This window comes from Pteropus medius, unplaced genomic scaffold, assembly GCF_902729225.1.
Source record: "Pteropus medius unplaced genomic scaffold, Ma_sr-lr_union100, whole genome shotgun sequence".
Lineage (NCBI taxonomy): Eukaryota > Metazoa > Chordata > Mammalia > Chiroptera > Pteropodidae > Pteropus > Pteropus medius.
In genome coordinates, this window is record NW_024341894.1 from 5,543,547 (window position 1) to 5,563,715 (window position 20,169).

At 36.0% G+C, this 20,169-nt stretch overlaps 1 protein-coding gene and 1 pseudogene across 2 annotated transcripts in view; both read right to left on the reverse strand.

The window, feature by feature from the left end:
- Positions 1-20,169, reverse strand: part of RECK (reversion inducing cysteine rich protein with kazal motifs) — a 62,830-nt gene that overhangs the window by 41,057 nt on the left and 1,604 nt on the right. Inside the window, exons 2-4 of one of the 2 annotated variants that reach the window (XM_039856875.1) lie at positions 7,363-7,421; positions 1,979-2,053; positions 1,027-1,063 (exon numbers count right to left, since the gene is read on the reverse strand). In XM_039856875.1, the coding sequence (XP_039712809.1) occupies positions 1,027-1,063; positions 1,979-2,053; positions 7,363-7,421 (171 nt within the window). Of the gene's footprint in view, positions 1-1,026; positions 1,064-1,978; positions 2,054-4,484; positions 4,504-7,362; positions 7,422-20,169 lie in introns of those variants that run through there. The other variant, XM_039856886.1, reaches the window with a different exon arrangement.
- Positions 5,352-5,469, reverse strand: LOC120598348 (uncharacterized; annotated as a pseudogene).

Here is a 20,169-nt window from a genome sequence, read left to right on the forward strand (position 1 = left end):
TGTATAAATTACAAATTCCAGAACATTAGGCAGAGAGACAATTAGGAAAACAGGCAAGGATGTAGGCAATCACAGGAAGGCAAATAGTACAAATTGTTTAAACTGTGTGACAGCCTTTCAAGTTCAGAGATTTTTTCAAGGCACTGGCTTTAACCAGGACTGGAAAATAAACTTTAATCTTAAGAAACTGTGAATGCCAGGTTAGGGAGTTTGGGCTTCATTCCAATAGAAATGGATATCCCTCAGGGATTTTTTTGAAGGGCTGGGACGACAGCTATGATGTGTTAAAACATCAGTTACAAGTTTATTACAATATTTTATCCCAAGAATGTAACAATAGAGGCTTAAACTAAGGGTAGAGAGGACAGATGCAAAATTTTACAAGAGGAGAGCTCAAAAGAAAAATTGGTCAAAGATAACTTGGTTTCCAGTCTAGTGTCATTCACAAGAGAGGCAAATATAAGATGAGTTTAGTTTTGGATTTTCACTTCAGATACACCTGGATGCAGAGATCTAGGTAGAGATGTCTAGAAGTCACAAACAATGACCTGGATTTGAAAGTTCCTTCCCAAAGCTGATTAGTTACCAGGATGAGTGTGGAGAGAGAAAAGGATGACACACAGGAACAACCACAGTCCTTGTGGTGGGGAAGTAAGAGGAAAAAGGTAAGAGAGAGCAAGGTGCAGTCACAAGGAGGTAGTGGTCAATAATATCAAGTGTCACAGGGAAGTCAAAGAGAGTAAGTACTGAGAAAAAGCTATAAGACCTAGGAACCAAGAGATCCTGTTGATCTTTTCAAAGACCAGTTTCAATAGAATGGTAGAAGTGGAGACAAGAGTACAAAGTTAAGTATTGAGTGAATGAGAATAAATTATACATTTGCAAATTTGGGTGCCTATGGGAAGGAGAGGACAGAAGCTCAAGGGTATACATTAGGTTATAGGACTATAACTATATGACACAGATTATACAATCACAGTAAGTTTTTAAAAATAAAATGTTAAATGTTACATTTCTGTTGCTTACCTGGCAAAGATGAATTCATACAACTCCAAATTTCAACCTAAAATTGTAATCACCAAAAGGTTTTTATATAGATAACCAGTTCCTAAATATGACACTTAATTTCTACAGAAATTCTGTATGGATGATTTGATTATGTTTGTGTCTATACAATCAATGTTCTAGGACTATGAGTATCAACCAGCTATTTAGGGGAAAAAAATAAAACAGATGCAAAACGTCACTTGCTCTTTTTCCATCTTCCCATCTAAGAGCACTGAAGATTAGTCTGGTTACTCAGGATGCTTACTGGAATCAATGTTTCCAAGCACAAAGACAAATGTATCTGTAGAGTGACTAAAGGAAAATGTATCAGAACTTCTCTCACCTCACATAACGTAAGCTACCATATCTAAAGAGGCTTCTCATGGCAAACTCAGACTTTCTTAGCCTGGTCCATAAGCATTCCAAATACTGAGGATGGCCCAAGCATTAGAGACATTTTAAGTTACATGATTCAGACTGGCAAGCAATACATCTATCATATACAAGAAAATGGGAAGACAGGAATAATGAGATAGGCATAACGAGAAGTCACACATTTTCCTTTATCTCAAATACAACTTTCCAAAGTAAAAATAAATATAAAATTTATTATAGTTTTCATAAAATTTTCAAAATATAATAATACATAAAATTCCAAATTCAAGATAAACTATTATAATTAAATTTAAAGACTGGAATAAATTTGTATTTAATATTGTTTTTACCTAAATCATGGAATAAACAATAAAAGTGAGACAATATTCTATCTAGCAATTTGTGTGAAGATCTTTTTAAAGTACCTAGTTAAATCTAACATTTTACTTTGACTACAAACCTCATTCACATTGAACATTTTGCTAAATCTAAAAGTAACTCGTTAGATGGCTTTATTTAAACAAAAGCTTACACAGTTGGGTTAAACAAGACCTACCATTGTTTCAGGGCAATAATCTGGCGCTCGTTGCAACAGATGTTTTAGTCGGGATTCACTTTTTGAGGAGAATATCTATTTGACAAAAAAAAGTTTTTGTAGCATTTTTCATAAGAAATAAGTAAAATTTATTATTCTCTAAATTTATCAGGTATCTAGAATATTTTCCAACTTCTTTTTGTAAATAGAAAACCATTGGAAAGATCTAAATTAAACTGAAGTAACATTTCTTAAAAGGTTGGTTAGTCTGGCAACTAATCAAGAAAATCCAAATATACCAAAGTCTAGACCCCATTTTCTAATGACCGAAAATGGAGAAAACCAGGCTACCAACCTGTTAGAAGACAGGGAAGAAAAAGAAAGAAGAAAACAGAAAAAGAAGAAAAAAATGATAAATTTATTCTAAACTGTTCCATAAACTGCTTTTAGTCAACTGACCACAATGAAAAATAGACTATGCTACTCCCTTGGTATTGGTGAAGAACAAATTTATAAATAGCATTATGGGATAAACTTCTCTGTAAAATGCCATAAAATAGAGACAAAGCCATTTTTTAATATAGATGCTAAGGAGCTGACAAGTTCATTCAACAGTCTAACTGGCTCACTTCCAAACAGGACTGTAATTAATGCAATTACAATTTGATGTCTCAGTAAATTATAAATCATTACGTGTATCAGACAGACCTTCACGGTTACCTGCAAACAGCTGAGACTGTAAAATCCATGAACAGTAAAGACAATGAAAAAGGATTTCTCTCCACTTAGTTTTAGAAGCCACTTTTCTCCCAAACTACCAACTATAATTAATAAGTAAAGAAAGCTAGAATATCACCATTTTGCAACCCCTAGTGCATTTAGGGAATTATCAACAATGACTACTAACATTACAAAAAGAGACAACCAGACACAATAACACTTATAAGGAAGACTTAACAAACAAAACAAAAATAAAACCTGAATTTGATCAAGCCTCAGGATCCATTTCAGAAGATAGCTGCTAGCCATGTGTGGCTATTTAAATTTAAACTGAAATCAATTAAAATTAAATAAAATTTAAAATTCAGTTCCTCGGTTTTTTAAATCATATTTCAAGTATTCACTTGGCACACATGACTAGTGGTTACTGTAATGGATCACATGAATATAGAATATTTTCGTTACTGTAGAAAGTTCTATTGAACACCTCTGCTCTAAATCTACCTACTAATTACTAAGAAATGTAGAGTATAAAGGAATACATTAAACGACACCACGGAGATGCGAACAGCATAATTCAGACTGTGGGAAACTCTACAGGATAAAATGACCAGATTTATTCATTAAATAAAATGCAAGAAGAAACCCATAGTTCAAAAGATATTTAAAAGACATATAACCAATTGCTATGCATATCTCACTTGGATCCTGATTCAAACTAAAAAAAAAAAAAAAAAAACAAGGGGTGAGGGGGACAACTTATGAAACGATTAAGAAATCTGAAAAAACTAGATATTTGAATATTACATTTTAAAAGTGAGTTATTTTTATATCACTTTAATGAGTACTTATAATTTATAGATAAAAACTGAAAATTTATGGGTCAAATGATATGACAAATGGAATTTACTGCAATATAAACTTGTTTCAATATAATGGGGGGGGAATTGGGGTATAAATGAAACACAACTGGCCTTGTTAATAATGTTGAAGTTGAATATGGGGGTTCATTATGCTTTGCTTTACTTTTGTGTATATTTAAAAATTCCCATTATAAAAAGATAAAAAGAAAAACAAGAAAAATATATGTAAAAAGAAGACAATAATGAAAAGCAAGAAAGTAAAGAAGAGACAGAAAGAAAGGAATAAGCACAAGACACTGGTAGTGGAATGGGAAGAAACAGAGAAAGCTTTGTTTCCACTCATTCATCTCTTCTCCCTCAACTCCATTTCCTCACAAAACGGAAATAAAGCAAAACACCAACAATACCCACAACGGTTTAGAACAGCAGAAAGAACAATGAAGTAAGCCACCTACTTGGCCTTACTTAGCCTGGTGGCTAAGAGCATGGATTTGTAATCAATCACATTTGGGTTTGAGCCCCTGCTACTCAGTTATTGCCTTAGAGACTCTTAGCAAGTTATTTAACTTTTCTGTACCTCTACGTCCTCATCTACAAAATGCAGATAACAACATTATCTCCCTCAAGGACTTAGTGTGAGAATTAAATGAAATAATATTTGTAAAGAGCCTGGCACATAAGAAAAAATAAAATAAAAATTTGCTCCCCAGGTTCCAGTTTTTTGAATAGCTAACAAGCAAAATAAAGAAGTTAGATAATTTATCAGGTCTCTTCTGTCTCTAAAATCATGATTCTATAAAGTATAATGAATTAAACTGAGAAACATTGTTATGAAGAATATAAATAACTAAGATAACTTATTAAGAATATAAATAAGTAATAATATTAGGAATATAAATAAGCTAAATAATTAATTTAGCTTAAAGAAGGCAGCATGTATATACCTTCAGATGATTTGGTAGACTTGAACATTAGCAGTTACTTTTTTCACTGAACTGATAATCACACCTAAAAAGAAAGATGAATGCTTACCCAGAATATATATTAGAATATATACTATGATTATACAAATCATCTCAGAGCAAATATTTAATAACCAAACTTGTACCCTATTCAAGGCAGAAACAATCACATCACAGGGCTTACAATCCTGATCTTGAGAGCTTTTTTTTTATCCATACTTATCCCCTCTTTCTGTCATAACTCATTTCCCTTTGTCTTCAAACAAGCAAAGGCCTCTTATCTTGAAACAAATCTTTATTTCCTGCACTGACTTCTCCAACTAATATTCCACTTTTTCCTTTCATTGCGTCCATTCAAACAACTCACAAATATTCACTGACCAGCTTCCATACACAAGGGCATGAGTACAACAAAGATGAATGTCACAATCTCTATATTCAAAGAATTTATAGTACAGTTGGGGAGATAAGGTATAGTTAAAAACTGAATAGATTTTTGCAAGTTTGAAATATTATAATAAATTTAAATTTTTCAAAAAAAGTTTTAAATTTCTGCAGATGACTTTTAGTGTCCTACCACTCCCCTCAATCTAGAAATATTTATGGAGAGTTCTGCATGTTAGGCACTATTCTAAGCACAGAGAATTCAGCATAAACAACGCAAAGTCTCTGCTCTAGAATATCTCCCTTAACAGTCTTCTTCTTAAAACTAAGGGCCTTTTCTCAGATCTCAAGCTTCTTAACTTTTATTTGGCATCTGACACCTTTTTTTTTTTTAATGTTCACTATTATAAAACACCAGCCTTGACTTATCTAAATTCAAATTCTAAAAGTTTTTTTTTTTTCTCTCGCCTACAGCACCTGGAATTCCTAGGTGGTCTCCCATCCAAGTACTAACCAGGCCCGACCTTGCTTAGCTTCCAAGACCAGAAGAGATCGGGCCATTCAGGGTGGCATGGCCATAGACAAATTCTAAAAGCTTTAATCTCAAATCTCCAACTGTCTTCACATAGTGGTTTTCACTGATAATTCGGCAATTCACCTTCCCCCCAAACAAAATCTTTTCCCCAGCCTCCATCAGCAGTACTACTATTCACTTCAACTCAAAACCTAAATATCAGCAGGACTCCACCCTTTCTTCCCTTCCTACTGGTTGAAGAAATAATGGTTCCTCACTCCTGGTATTTCCTTTCATTTTGAGTGAGCTCTGCCTGGCATCTCTACACCACTCACTCTGCTCCTGTGACTGGAATAACTGACTTACCTGACTGCTGAGTTTGGTAGGAGAAAGTGAACATATGTAACCCAGTTCTTAGCTCTCCTCCTCTGCGAGTAAATCTAATTCTGTAGTTCAGTGTGTGTCTGAAGATAAAAGTTACATTCGACATTTGTGTAACTAGTAATAAGAGTAATATCTGGGGTCCTATTTGCCTTAATTCTCAGTTAGTTAAAAACAAGGTCAGAGAAAAATGTTCTTTACTGGGGTAACTATAGCAACCACTTAATTTGCTAAGTTATAGAATTTCTAATATTTCTTATTTTAAGAAATTAGACCTTGCCTGTCACAGGTACCTCGTAAAAATTAATCACCCTATTGTACATCGGTGGAAAAAAAACAAGAGGAAACAAAGCAAAAGGTCAGGAAATTAGCACTTCCAAAAGTAGCAGAGCTACTTCAAAAGCTCCTTTATGGTGACACCATCGAGAGGTCATTTTTGTTTCTAAAAGGTATTTTTCTGGCAATAAATTTGTAGAAAACTTAATTCGCTATAGTATTTTGATATGAATTCCCTAGCAGCTATTTAGATGAGCTGAGTCACTGTTTTGCTTTATAATTAAAAAGTATTTTACAAAATCTTTCTAAATTCATAATACTGTTTGAGAGATTTTTTAATCCCAGTTATATAGCTCTCTCAGTTTCAGAAAGTGTTAAAACCCAGGTTCTTACTTGAAAACTTGATTGAGGCCATTAATTCTCAAGCACTAAAGCTAGAACTACACAACCATAATGCTCAAAGAAAGGTAAGACTTTAGGAACAGTCACTGTCTCAGTGGAACTTGCCTGAAAAAGCCCAACCAAAAAATTCAAACCTGTAGAAAAGTTTCAAAAGTAGAACAATGAACACTCAGTCTTCATCTAGAGTCACCCACTATTAACATTTGCAACATTTGCTTTAACTCTACATAAACTCATATTATCACTATTATTTTGAAGAAACATTTTAGAATTCAGTACAGACATGATCATTCATCCCTAAATCCCTGCATGTATCTCCTAAGAACAAGGACACCATTCTCCCTAACTACAGTACATCACCAAATTCAAGATCACAGCACCGATACAATATTATTACAGTCCATATTCAAATTTCACCTATTTATCCCAATAATGTCCTTTATAGTAATTTTTTTTTTTTAATTCCAGGATCCGATCCACAATTATGCATTGCATTTAGTTGTCATGTCTCTTTAGTTTCCTTTAATCTGGAAGTTTCTTACAACCTTTGTTTTCAGTGTGTATCTAGAGATAAAAGTTACATTCCACATTTGTATAACTAATAATAAGAGTAATATCTGGGGTCCTATTTGAAGAGTACAGGCTATTGTTTTGAGGATTAGCCCTCAATCCAGGTTGACCCTATTGCTTCCTCAGGTTATGCATATGGGCCAGGAATTCTACATGAGATACTGTGCTCCTTTTCAGTGCATCATGTCAGCAGACATGTTAATTTGTTCCATTACTGGTGTTATGAACTCTGATTACTTAGTTAAATTGCTATCCAACGGATTTCTCCAAAACAATTATACTTAATAAACAATTACATAACCAATACCCTCTAGAATTATTACGTAAGCTTACCTGTTCACATACGTCACGGCACATTTGGTTATCCTTTGAATGATTACAACACAATGCACCTAGGAAGAAAAAATAAACACCCGATATTGCCCACTTTAAATTACAAGATGGTTAAGCTAAATCAGATGGTTACACAAACCATTTATTAAACAGATTGTTATTATTCATTTTAACTCAATAAACCTTTACTATGTCTCTATTAGAAGCAAAGTACAATGCTCGGTTGGTTTTAGGACATAGTTCTCGCCCTCAAGAAGCTTGCAGTCTTAACAAGGGAGACAGTCATGTAATAATAACAGCTACTATGTACTGTGTACCTTCTATGTGCCAGAATTTTACTAAGTTTGCTTTGCATTATCTCATTCAATACTTACACAATTGCCCTATGGCCTAGATTCTATTATCACATCTATAATATTAAGGTTAAATGATAAAAAGACAGTGAATTTTGTTTTAGAAGTGTTCATTTTAAGGACAGGACACCAGATGGAAATTCCAGTAGAGTCAGAAATCCAAGTCTGGATTGCAGGTAAAGCCAAGCCTAAAGATCCAAATTTGGAAGTCGTCAGCATAAAGGGAGGTATATGAAAATGCATGGCATTGCCTAGAAAGAGTTTCTAGTGAAAAGTGACCACAGCCCCAAATTCTAAAAAACAGCAACATCTGAGACATGGGAAGAAACAAAGAGATTAAGATGCAATAGGCAGAGAGACAGGTTAACCACAAGAAAGCGGTATCACAGAAGAGCGGGTAGTTAGTGTCACATACCAGAACAGTCAGGTTAGATTGAAGACTCAAAAAAGGAAATGAATTTACTAATTAGAAGGCCACTTAATGACTTTCACAAGGTACTTTCTGTGGAGCTGGTAGAAGAGAATGATATTAAAGAGAGGTGAGGAAGTATAAACAGCAAATATAGGCTCTCAAGAACTCTAGCAGTGAAGGGAGGGAAAAGGGAATGGTAGTTACAGAAAGATCCAAGAGCAAGGGAAGATTTTTTATGTTTTTTTGTTTGTTTGTTTGTTTTGTTCATTTGTTTTTTAGAGCAGACTGTCCTTGGTTCCTTAAGAGGGAGACTCTATATCCGGGAGTAACAGGAATGTCTCTGCTATGCTAATGAGCTGGCCCAGGGTCTCACCTAGATAGCTTTAGGGTGGGAACTGGCCATGCCAGAAAGATCAACCATATCAGAAGGTTGGGGCTTTGAGCCACATGATAATCACTCCAACCTCCCAACCTCCAGTGGGACAGGGAAGCAGGAGATTGAGTTCAACCACATGGCCAATAATTCATTCAATCATGCCTATGGAATGAAATCCCTATAAAAACGCTAGATACCGAAGCTCAGTGGATCTTTCCTAGTTGGTGAAAACACTGATGTGCCAGGCGGGTGATGCACACTGATTTCATGAGGAAAGGGTACAGAAGCTCTGCATTTCCTCCCAGACCTCACCCTGTGTCTCTTTGTTTGACTGGTCTTCCTGATTTATATTCTTTATAATAAGACTATAATCATAATTACAGTGCCTCCCTGATTTGTATGAGTCTTTCCAGGAAATTACCAATTCTGAGGGGTCATGGGAAGCCTGGATTTACAGCCAGTTGGTCAGAAGTATGGGTGACCTTTGGGGGACCCCCGAAGTTTGGCTGGTGTCTGAAGTAAGGGCAGTCTTGTTGGGGCCCATGCCCTTTAACTTGTGGGGTCTCTTCTAACTCTGGGTGGTTGGTGCCAGAATTGAAATGCTGTATACCCAACTGTGGTAGAAACAAATTATGGGATGTGGGATCAAGAAGAGGCATTATATTTGGGGCTAAGGATACAGTAGTGAATAAATGTTATGCTCTCCGACTTCATCCAGGGTACAGTCTGATGACAGAACAAAGTCTAGACAAGAGGAAAGGATATAAGGATACTCATAAATTAAGAGGAAATTCAACAGCCTCTATTTTCACAGTGAAATAGAGATTAGGTCTGAAAACAAAAAGGGTTGAGATAGGGTTGGGGGCTCAGTCTGAAATTGCAGAGATCTGTAACAGCCACTTGGGAGAAGAGAGAAAGATATGTTTCTCAAACTTGTGTTCTATGAAACACTGTTTCATGATTCATTAATATCTATCCTTCAAGAGAAAATGTTTCATGTTCAAATAAATTTGGAAATGAAGGATTAAAAAAGAGTGAATTCTTCACTTCAAGATGTCACGAAGCTTTTACTATACTAATATTCATTATTACTCTCCTAATAAAAGGTCTAAGTAGACAGATTTCTCACAGCACAAAAGCTTTTTTTCATGCCATTTAACATTTCAGAGCACCAGTTTGAGAAATATCAAATTAGAGAAAACGAAAAATATTGCCAAGCAGCATTATGGGCCCAGAGAAATTGATAAATTGGCTAGAGATAATCGGAAGGGGCATGTTACTACTAGAGTGTAGCTAACTGGAAAAAATATACAGCTGGATTGATTGATAAGGGCTGACTAGACTGGCAAGTCAAAAGAGACAAGATGAAAATATATTTCAAGCAGCTAGATATGATACAATGGTTTAATATATATATGTTTGCAACATAATTTCTTCAAGTGAAACCTATATAACTTCAATATACCAGTAAGATGAAAGCAGAGCTTTTTTGATTAAAAGAACTGGTATTGGGGAGAAATGAACGAATAAACAAATAAAAGAAGTCCTCTTTAGATCTTACCAACAAGTCTTCTAAGTTTGAAACTGAAAACTGTTTCTCCATAAAGCTGTGGGTGAAAAAGGGGCCACAAACTAAAACCTGACAAGCTCAGGGGAGGTCCACCTGGCAGGCCTTGCAAACTGAGAACCACATAAGGGTGGTCTGGACTTAAAAATTCCTAACTAAAAGCAGGTCATGGTGGGTAGTCTTATAGATTCCTTGACAAAGGTCAGTCTTTAACTTTGAAATTGTTTATTGTCTTTGTGCATCTAAGATAACATACCTTTAAAATGTCAGAGTAATCTTTTCCAGACCCCTAGAAGGCACAACCACGGGCACCAGAGCATGAGACCACATTGTTATCTGTTGCCCACACACCATCTCTATGGATTGTAAATGGTAACTATTCCACACCCACCAATGTAAAAGATGCACGTGTCTCTCCATTTTACTTTTTATCCACTCTCAGAGATTTCCCTACTTTGCATTCTCCCACCTCTTTAATCTACCACCAATGAATCTCATAAACTCTCCTTACCTTGCCTTTTTTGATTCTAATGTATAAAGTAAGCTGTAAAACTGCCATTCTCCAAAGCATTTCCTCAATCTGTTGAGATTTTGCTTCCCAGCAATTATCATCAGTTTGTCTCAAACTCTTACAAGACTTTTTCTTATGGTGGATGTTCTTTCACCGACAAAGCAATAACCGGGTATATATGATATCATTGGCATATTACAATAGTTTGGTTTCATAAAAGACTATTGTGAGGCTGGCTTTCTAACATTATTTCTATGGGAAAGTGTCTTGAAATTCTAAACATCTGACAAGAATTCTGAATAACATAAAAATTTCACTAAGTTTCAGAAGAGAAAAAGGTCTTTACTTTTTAAAAAAATTATTTTTTTATTTAGTTTCAAGTATACAGTACATTGGTTAGACATCTATATAATTCATAAAACAATCCCCACAATTGTATCCTCCCACCCGACCCTCCACCTAGCCAACGTATCAATGCTAACTGCATTCCCTATGCTGTGCTCTCCATCCCCATGACCATCCATCAGCTACTAATTTGTACTTCTTTAGCCCTTCACAGCATTCTCTCAGCCCCACAAACCCCTCTTCCCTCTGTACGACATCAAACTGTCCACTATATTTGTGAGTCTGTTTTTGATTAGTTTGTTCTTTTTATTCCTTAGATTCCGCATATAAGTGAAATCATATAGTGTTTACCTTACTCTGTCTGACTTAAATACCTTCTAGGTCCATCAAAGCACTATCTTTTTCTATTCCCTTCCTTTTTATATGTAGAGGTGTCTTGTTTTCTTATCCTTTCAGCCACTCTATCTTTTGGTTGGAGCACTTAATTCTTTTCCATTTAAGATACTTATTAATAGGAAGGTAGTTGTTACCATTCTTTATTCGTTTTTTCTTCTTAAAGAAGTCCCTCCAACATTTCCTGTAATACTGGCTTGGTGGTGATAAATTCCTTTAGCTTATTTTTGTCTGGGAAGCTCTTTATCTGTCCTTCAACTCTAAATGATAGCTTTGCTGGATAAATTATTCTTGGTTGTATATCCTGGGTCTTCATCCTGTCACATATTTTTTTGCCAAGCCCTTCTGTCCTGCATAGTTTCTTTTGAGAATCTTTCCTTCCTTCCCCCCTTCCTTCCTCCCTCCCTTTTTCTTTCTTTCCTTCCCTTTCTGCCAGTCTTGTGGGTGTTCTCTTCTAGGTAATTATTTGTTTTTCTCTTGCTGTTTTTAATAGTCTTTCTTTGTATTTAACCTTTGGCATTTTAATTATGATGTGTCTTGGTGTGGGCCTCTTTGGATCCCTGAGTTTTGGAATCCTCTGAGCTTCCTGGGGTTTTATGTCCATTTCCTTCACCAGGTTAGGGAAGTTTTCCATCATTATTTCTTCAAACAGCTGTTCGACATCTTGATTTTCTTCGTTTACGCCAATCAGACGAATATTTGGAGCCTTAATAGTGTCCCATATCCTCCTTAAATTATTTTTATAGTCTTGGCATCTTTTTTCTTGCCATTCTGATTAAGTGTCCTGATTGGTTTTCCTGTCTTTTAGATAGGGCATTTGATCCTCTTCTTTATTCACTTTGTTTATTCCTTTGTTTATTCCATTTAATATACTTCTCATCTTAGACAATGTGTTCTTTATTTCTGACTGGTTCTCTTTTATAATTTCCATTTCCCTTTTTATGTTTTTTTTATCTCTTTGTTGAAGTTCTCACTGAATTTATCTACACTTCCCAAAAGTTCATTGAGCATCTTTATAACCAGTGTTTTGAACTCTGCAACTGTTAGATTACTTGACTCCATTATATCTGGATTTCTGTTCTGTTCTCTCATGTGGTTTCTGCTTTTTTGTCTTACCCTTTTGGCTGCCTTTCCGTGTCTATTTCTATGTACTAAGCAAAGCAAGCTCCTAAGTCTCCCGGTCTTATTAGTGTAGATTTGTGAAATAGGTGTCCAGTGGCACAGTCCTGAGAGGGGTTCAGCTGCAGGCCAAACTAAGTCCAAGCCTCTTTCCCTCTGGAGCCACCTGTTAAGATTCAGCAAGCAGTCCACAGATGCTGTGCTTATAGTTGCCTCAAAAGGCCACACCAGAAACTGAGGCTGCCTCCAGTGTGAGTCTCAGCAAGGAGCACCTGACTCGCTGAGGATACACCTGGACGTGGCTTGAGTGGGGCCTGAGTTGGGGGAGGCGGGGTCTCAGGGAATCCTCTGGGCTGAGCAACCTCTTTATCCAGTTTGATGACATCACAGCTATGGAGGCACTGTGTCAGGCACACTGGTAGTGGGGGAGGACTCGACGGGGAACAATGGACACCACTGGTACTTCTGTACCTAGTGGGTCTCGCATAGGTCCTCACTCTGACAATGTCTCTCTGTAAGTCTCCGGTGCCCCCTGCGTGCAGCAGAATCAGCACTGGTGTTCAGAGCGAGCAGGTCTGTCACCGTGAAAATCCACTCACAGATGCAGCCCCTTTAAGAGGCTTCTGCCACTGTCGCTGCCCCAACCTCCATCTCATTCAGCTGCTTGAGACAAGGCAGCCCGGCGTCCTCACCCCGTCCTACCTTCTGCTGTTGCAGAGTACTTTCTTGTATGGCTTGTTCATCTAGATCCCAGGCAATTTTTCCTTGCTGCTGCTCCTTGTTTCTGTCACAACTCTGATTTGGTCGCTAGAGGGATGAAGAGAGCCTCTATCATCTACGCCATTTTTTTTCCTCCCTCAAAAGTTCCTTACTTTTTATGGCTGTAGTTACTTTCTTAGAAGCTCTAACTCGAGGGATGCCCAATCACTCATGAGGTTTTCTCACAACGCCCCTTCTCCCCTGCCATACAGTCCCATGCTACCCGCTTCTAAGATTTTGTTATGCCCTCAGCCTCATTAGAATGGGGAGGGCAGGCAGAAAAAAATAGGGAGGCTCTCCTGTGTGATAGCATGTGTTCTTTTGAAGTGCTCTAGAAGTTGCCACTTTCTACTATCTTCTAACACAAAAGTTATACAAGGGCAGAAAATCCAGCTGAGCATGAGCAAAGGTAACTCAGGATAACATATGGTCCCAACAAGCACGAGCTTAGCAAAAAGTAAACATTCAGGCAGACAAGAGTCTGACTTGGGCTTAGGGGTTTTTGAAAAACAGTTTTTTGGAGCAAAGGTCTTTTTAGAACAGAATAAAATGTTATATTTAAAACTCCAATAACAATGGAAGGTTTCATTAAAAACATAAAAGCTTATTTTTTCCCTATTTAATGGTGAAAGTAAAATTTATAGTGAAGTTGACTCCCCAAGTTAAATTTTTAAATAATTCTTTTTTTCATTAAGAAACTCCAAATTTGGAAAAGAAGAAGAAAAACAATCTCTATTCCTACTGTCCTGCCAGGACCTGTTTTGACATTTTGACATATTTCCTTCTAGTCTTTCCAAAAGCCTGATATTTCTGACAAAATGGGATGAAAGAGGGCAGCCTGAAATCTTCTGGCAATAATTCCCTTCCCTCACCCAACCAAGCATTCCTCTGTAATAGTACATTTCCTCTCGAGAAAACTGCCACACTCCCTTGAACAGGCTAGGGGACCTATGTTCCATCACATTTTCCACATTCTATTCGTAACCTTAGCCATTATTATGTTGGTACACACTTTTCTTCCTTTGAAACAACAAAAACTTCTTAGAATCTTTAACAGTGCATATTTTTCAAGAAATAAATATCTACAAATGGACATCGATTCATATGCCTTCATTAAGAATGGGGGAGAAGGATTCACATGCAATTAATGTGGCAATTAAAGGTCTGTTTTTTTTAAAGCTTTTAAAAGAATTAATTGGTTCAGTCAACTATTATACTGCAAAAAACTCTCTAAGGCCTAACGTTTTATGTACGAGAAAACAGTGAATTTCAGAAATTTCTTTTTATAATTTGATTCTAATTTAATTTTTTGTTCTTTAAGAAAAAAAATAGTTTAAAACTGTTTATTCTCATAAAATGGAATTGAACAGATAAAGGTCCACTGATTTAAAATAAAACTTGATACTGACATGATGAAAATGAAAAGCACAGGTGTTATCCTCATTAAAGACAGAAGTGTCCTATTTTGCATTCTTATTCCAAGAATCTATAATTATAAAATTAATAAAAACCAAAAATTGATTACTAAAGGCCATGTATGTTGGGTTTAAGAACGTATTAGTGTAACCTAGAAATATGCAAGCAGAATTATCCAATAATTAGAAACATCAAGGTTTGGCTGTTGGTTCCAACCACATGTGTACTAAAGATAGGCAAGTAAGAAGGAAGCACATGCTCCAGCCACAAGGGAAAAATGCAACTTCTAAGACCAACCAGTATTTAAAAAAGCAAATACACACCCTAATCTAAAACTAAAATATTCACAGAATTTTAAATGGGATTTTTCCACAGAAGCCTCTCAAAATCTATAATTCAATTTGGTTAATGAAAAGCCATTCCTGTTTTCTTTTTAAAGAAGATAAAGATTCCCTCTAACTAATGCCTTCCTAAAGAATTACTAAAACAGAACACATATACCCCAAACTATTGAGGGGGAAAAAAACTAAATCTGAGCTGATACTGAAGAAAGGTCATTCTAAATAAAAAAGATGTTAATAAAAAATATAACCTTACTTTTAATATAATTTTTATTTTCAAAACTGCCTGGAAAGTAACAATCACTTTATAAATGTTTAAATGACAACTTCAACTTTACCTTATAATGCATTCTTGCAATTGTCACATTCATCTCTTTTATAATACATATGTGTTTGTGTATAATTATGGAATATATCATTAGCCAAGGAAGTGCCAAACAGTAAAATGATTATCCATATACCTGACCACCTGGATTCAATATTGCCAACATCTTGTCATACTGCTTTATCTATCTGCACAGATATATATATATATATATATATATATATATATATATATATATATATATATATATTCCACCCACCCCCCACGAACCATTTGCAAGTTACAAATATCCTTCTCCAATACTTGCCTAGTACTGCACTCCTGCAACAGCCAATTATATTCATTTGATTCTATTACCAATATGACTGCCAGATTAAATTTTTAAATAGACCTTTCGTGAGGTCACTCTTCTAATCAAGGGCCTACAATGGCTTCCTGATCTTCTAACTCTAAATTCTCCAAGTCTTCCGACCTTCTTTTCCCTGACCTTCTATTATTTTTTAATGACGAAAGCCTACATTTACTTTGAACATAGCTTTCTACCTGAAATGCTTAGTGCCCTCTTCCTGCTGACCTAAATCCCAAACATCTTTCAAGGTTTAAATCCTGCCTCAACTATGACTAGCCTTTCTTCTGCGACGCCTCCAAGCCATGTTGGGTTTTTTGGTTATTTAAGTCAGGACTGGAAACTTTAACACTTAACTCTTCTCTCCTCATTTCATGTCTATACTTATGATATCCCCAGACTGGCTGTAACTTCTTGTACCCATTTAGCACAATGCTCAGCTCAAAAGATTGTATTCATTGGTTAAAAAGTAATAATTTCCTATTTATACAATGCCTTTTTATAAAAAAAAAAAAACAATAAGTTTCATTTTCCTCACTGCACAACCTCAGTACCACTTTTCATATGACGACCAACCCATAATTTAACAAACATCATGAGTTTTCGGCCTAAGTCAAAGATAAATTGAACTCATTCGTATAGTCAGGCACAGAGATATGCAGCCAGCTGGTGGTGGGCTCTGCAGTTATAAGATCAAGAAGAGCTGGGGCTGGGGAAATTGAAGTTTTATGGTGGTACAGACGCCTTGAGTAAAAAGAGGAAGCTGGCTGGTAGAGAGTAGGAAATGCAGAGATGCACTGAAAGAGGCAATAAGAGGTAGAGACTGCAAAAGTAGTCTTGGTTCCCAGGAGCTTTCCAGTTCCCACAACAGTCCCCGAAGTTGTGCTATGCTGAATTTCCTACCCTTGGATTTCTATGTGCTCCCCTGTCAGATGCGACATAACTAGCCCCCTAATCCTGAGCCACCTTGGTTTCTGCTCCTTTAGGGGTCAAAAGAGCCTTAACCCAGACATTCATCATTATGAAGCAACTAAAGCAAATGACTCTCTTAAGGTCCTCCTTCCAAATGGCAATAGCCAATATTCTTAGATAATTCCCTTCCCCCACTGTATGCTGTAGGCCTCCCATTTACAAAACAAGAGATCTAAAAATGTGAATGTAAAACAATAAATAAGTAAACAAATAAGAAAGAAAGAAAGAAAGAAAGAAAGAAAGAAAGAAAGGAAGAAAGAAAGGAAGAAAGAAAGAGAGAGAGAGAGAGAGAGAGAGAGAGAGAAAGAAAGAAAGAAAGAAAAATGTGAGTGTCAATGTCTGGTTTCCAATGGTATATTCCATGGTCAGAATGTTTCTCTTAATACTACCCTTGTCTTGAGGTCCCCTTCATGTTATCTACAGATACTTTACAACATCCATCATATTATGTGCTATATACTTACTTGACTAAGTTCCATGATTTTTTCCTCAAATATATTCTTGAGATTTAGAATATAAATAGATATGTACTAATATAACCACACAGTATTAGCAATGTAGATATTACATATTTTTAGTGATATTTAATATCTGAACTTCCCACTAAACCATAAACCCCATGAAAACAGAGACCATGTCTGTTTTCGACTACAGTTTTATATCTAGTGCCTATCATGGTGTCTGGCACTATTAACACCTTGACAAATATTTGATGAATGGATTACTGACAGGTATGAAATTTAGCTTAATAAGGAAAGAACCTGGGGCAGTTATTCCTGATATCCATCTCAAACATATACAAAAATAGAACTTTTGATTCTCTTCCTGACTCACCTGCCACCCCTCTTCCATTCTGCTCCTCCTCATCTTTCCAACATCAGCAAATGGCATCATTTTTCACTTAGTTGCTCAAGGTAAAAATTTATGAGAAATCTTAAATTCCTCCTTCCCCCACTTCCCACATCCAATCCATCAGCAATATATCTTAAATCTCTCTTCTTCTATCTCCACCACCACTCTACTCTAAGTCACCATCATATCCTGCTCCAAGTACTGCAATGGCTTTTCTAGTCACCCTGCTTTTACTCCTTCCTCACTACAATTGCTTTTTTTTTCCATTCAGGAGCCAAAGCACACATCTCTTACTTAAAAGGCTATTGGTTTCTATCGGCACACAGCATAAAACCCACAACCCTTCTGTGGCTCTTTGCAAAGCTCAGCACCATTTAGCCCTAGACTACTCTCTCGCTCATTCTGCTCCTTTTTTCCTTAGAGCCTCTGGACTTTCTGGTCTCTACCCATCTTTCCTAAGGAAAGCACCTACATCTTCAGATCTTAGTTTTGAACTTTAATTCTAAAAGAGGCCTCACTAGTCATCACTATTTAAAGAAGCATTCCCCCTATACTCACATAATTCTCTATGTTATCATCTAGTTTCCTTCAGAGATTACTCAGCGCTACCAGAAATCATTTTTTGTTTATTGTCTTTCTCTCCTCCACTAAAATGTAAGCTCCTCAATAGAATATATAGATGACAAATTATAATGTACACCTGAAAATTATATAATTGTATTAACTGTTACCCCAATAAACTTAATTTAAAAAAATAATAAAGTAAAATTATATCTTGTATTAAAAAAAAAAGAATGTAAGCTCCTCAAGAACATCAATCCTACCCTAGAACAATGTGACATAGTAAGCACTCAATAAATACTTTTGAATAAACATCTGTAACATGTTTTGCTCTTTTAAAATCCACATTTTTAATATATAAAAACCATCTCTTGACATCATACCACTTTCTTCTACAAGTGGCATATAGTGAAAAGTATAATTAATGAAAGATTGCCTAAATCTATGGATATAAGATAGGGACTTTTAGCAGCATACCAGAATAAACTGTCATACCTGGTCTACCAGCAATCCTAGCTCTTCCTACAGTGTGTGGCCAAGATATTTCTTTGGGAAGGAAATCTGCTTCTTATTACTTTCTTCCAGATAGGCGTTTGCTTTTTCTAACTTAAAATTTATTACATTCTTTTTCAGGATTCCAGGCTGACTATTACATAATTCCTTAAATGTCAACTTACTGAAACCTAGCCCTTAATGTTACATCTTTCCCTCTTTTGTACTATTACAAAACATCTTAAATAGAAACAGAGCTATTATCAGGTGCCATGACAGACATCCGTGACTGCAGCATAAGGTCCTATCCCATCCTTCAAAGAGAACACCAGAAGTGTGGGAAGGGGGCGGAGGCGCAGGGGAGCGGTTAGGACTGTAAAGTACACTGAAATAGGAAGTGTGGTATTACTCTAGTGTAGAGGGCGTGGCCAAACTTCTCAAGAGATGATAATCACTTTGCAAGTAATATCACTCCCTCACCTCCACCTGAAGGAATAGGAATGAAAAATCTCTAAGAACAGATAAGACTTGTAAAGCCTTATATCAGGAGACGGGAGTACCCAACCTTGGATGGGGTCAAGAGAGGGGAAAGAAGACTGTCTCAGCAAAAATACAAGCTAAGCCTTCATTGAAATACAATTTAATATTGTGTTCTCAACTTTTGTTTAGGATTGAAGAACATTTTCCACACTTTCTATGAATCTACAGTGGAAGCTTTTGTCCATTGTATTACTCAATGTCCTTTATGTAAAGAAACACGCAATATATGCTTCCTAGAATTTAGTAAGAGGGACAAATCTCACTTCTACATCAAACTTGAAAATTTTCTTTTTATCAAACAGTGCAAATTCTATGCTGTCATGGACTTTCAGAGCTGGAAGGGCCTACAGAAATCATCTAGCCCAGTGTTTTCTAAAGTGTGCTTTAGGTGTTATGAAGAAAAAGAGTACTATGAGCAAACAAGTTTCTATCTTTCTATAATAATTTTACTGATATAAATCATGTCAAATTAATTAAATCAGGAGACCGTTACATTGAGGTGCTTTATTGCCTTAGTAGCCTACTTAAGCAAACCAAAACCAAAGCCTATGATATCTCAAGGCTAAGAAATCACACCTAAAGACAAGTCACAAATAGCTACCAAGGCTTTCTCAAATAAGGTATTCACTTAAGCTATGGCCAATCAAATAATTCCTTTGCTTTGCTTCCACCTCTTCTCAATGAAAGTCTTTCCCCTAGCTCCTATCACTTCCCATTTGGCGCTAGTTATTTGAATTAATTTTTGCTCAAATAAACTCTTAAATATTTTAATATGCCTCAGTTTACATATTAACAATCACTTACTATGAAATTCATCCTTTTAAAATATACATTCAGTTAGTTTTATTATATTCATGGATTTGTGCAACCACCACCACTATCTAACTTTAGAACATTTTCATCACCCTAAAAAGAAACTCCATACCTTTTAGTGGTCATTACCTGGCTCCCCCAGCAAACAAGTTTCTTTACCACAGAAAACCTTGAACTCTTTATTGGGAATCTAACATGTTTTGTGAATTTATAAGAAAGGGGTATAATGTGCAGTGTTTCCCAAACTTATTTAATAGCTAACATTACAGTGCTTACTAAATTCTCACAATAAAATCTATGAGAAGATACTATAT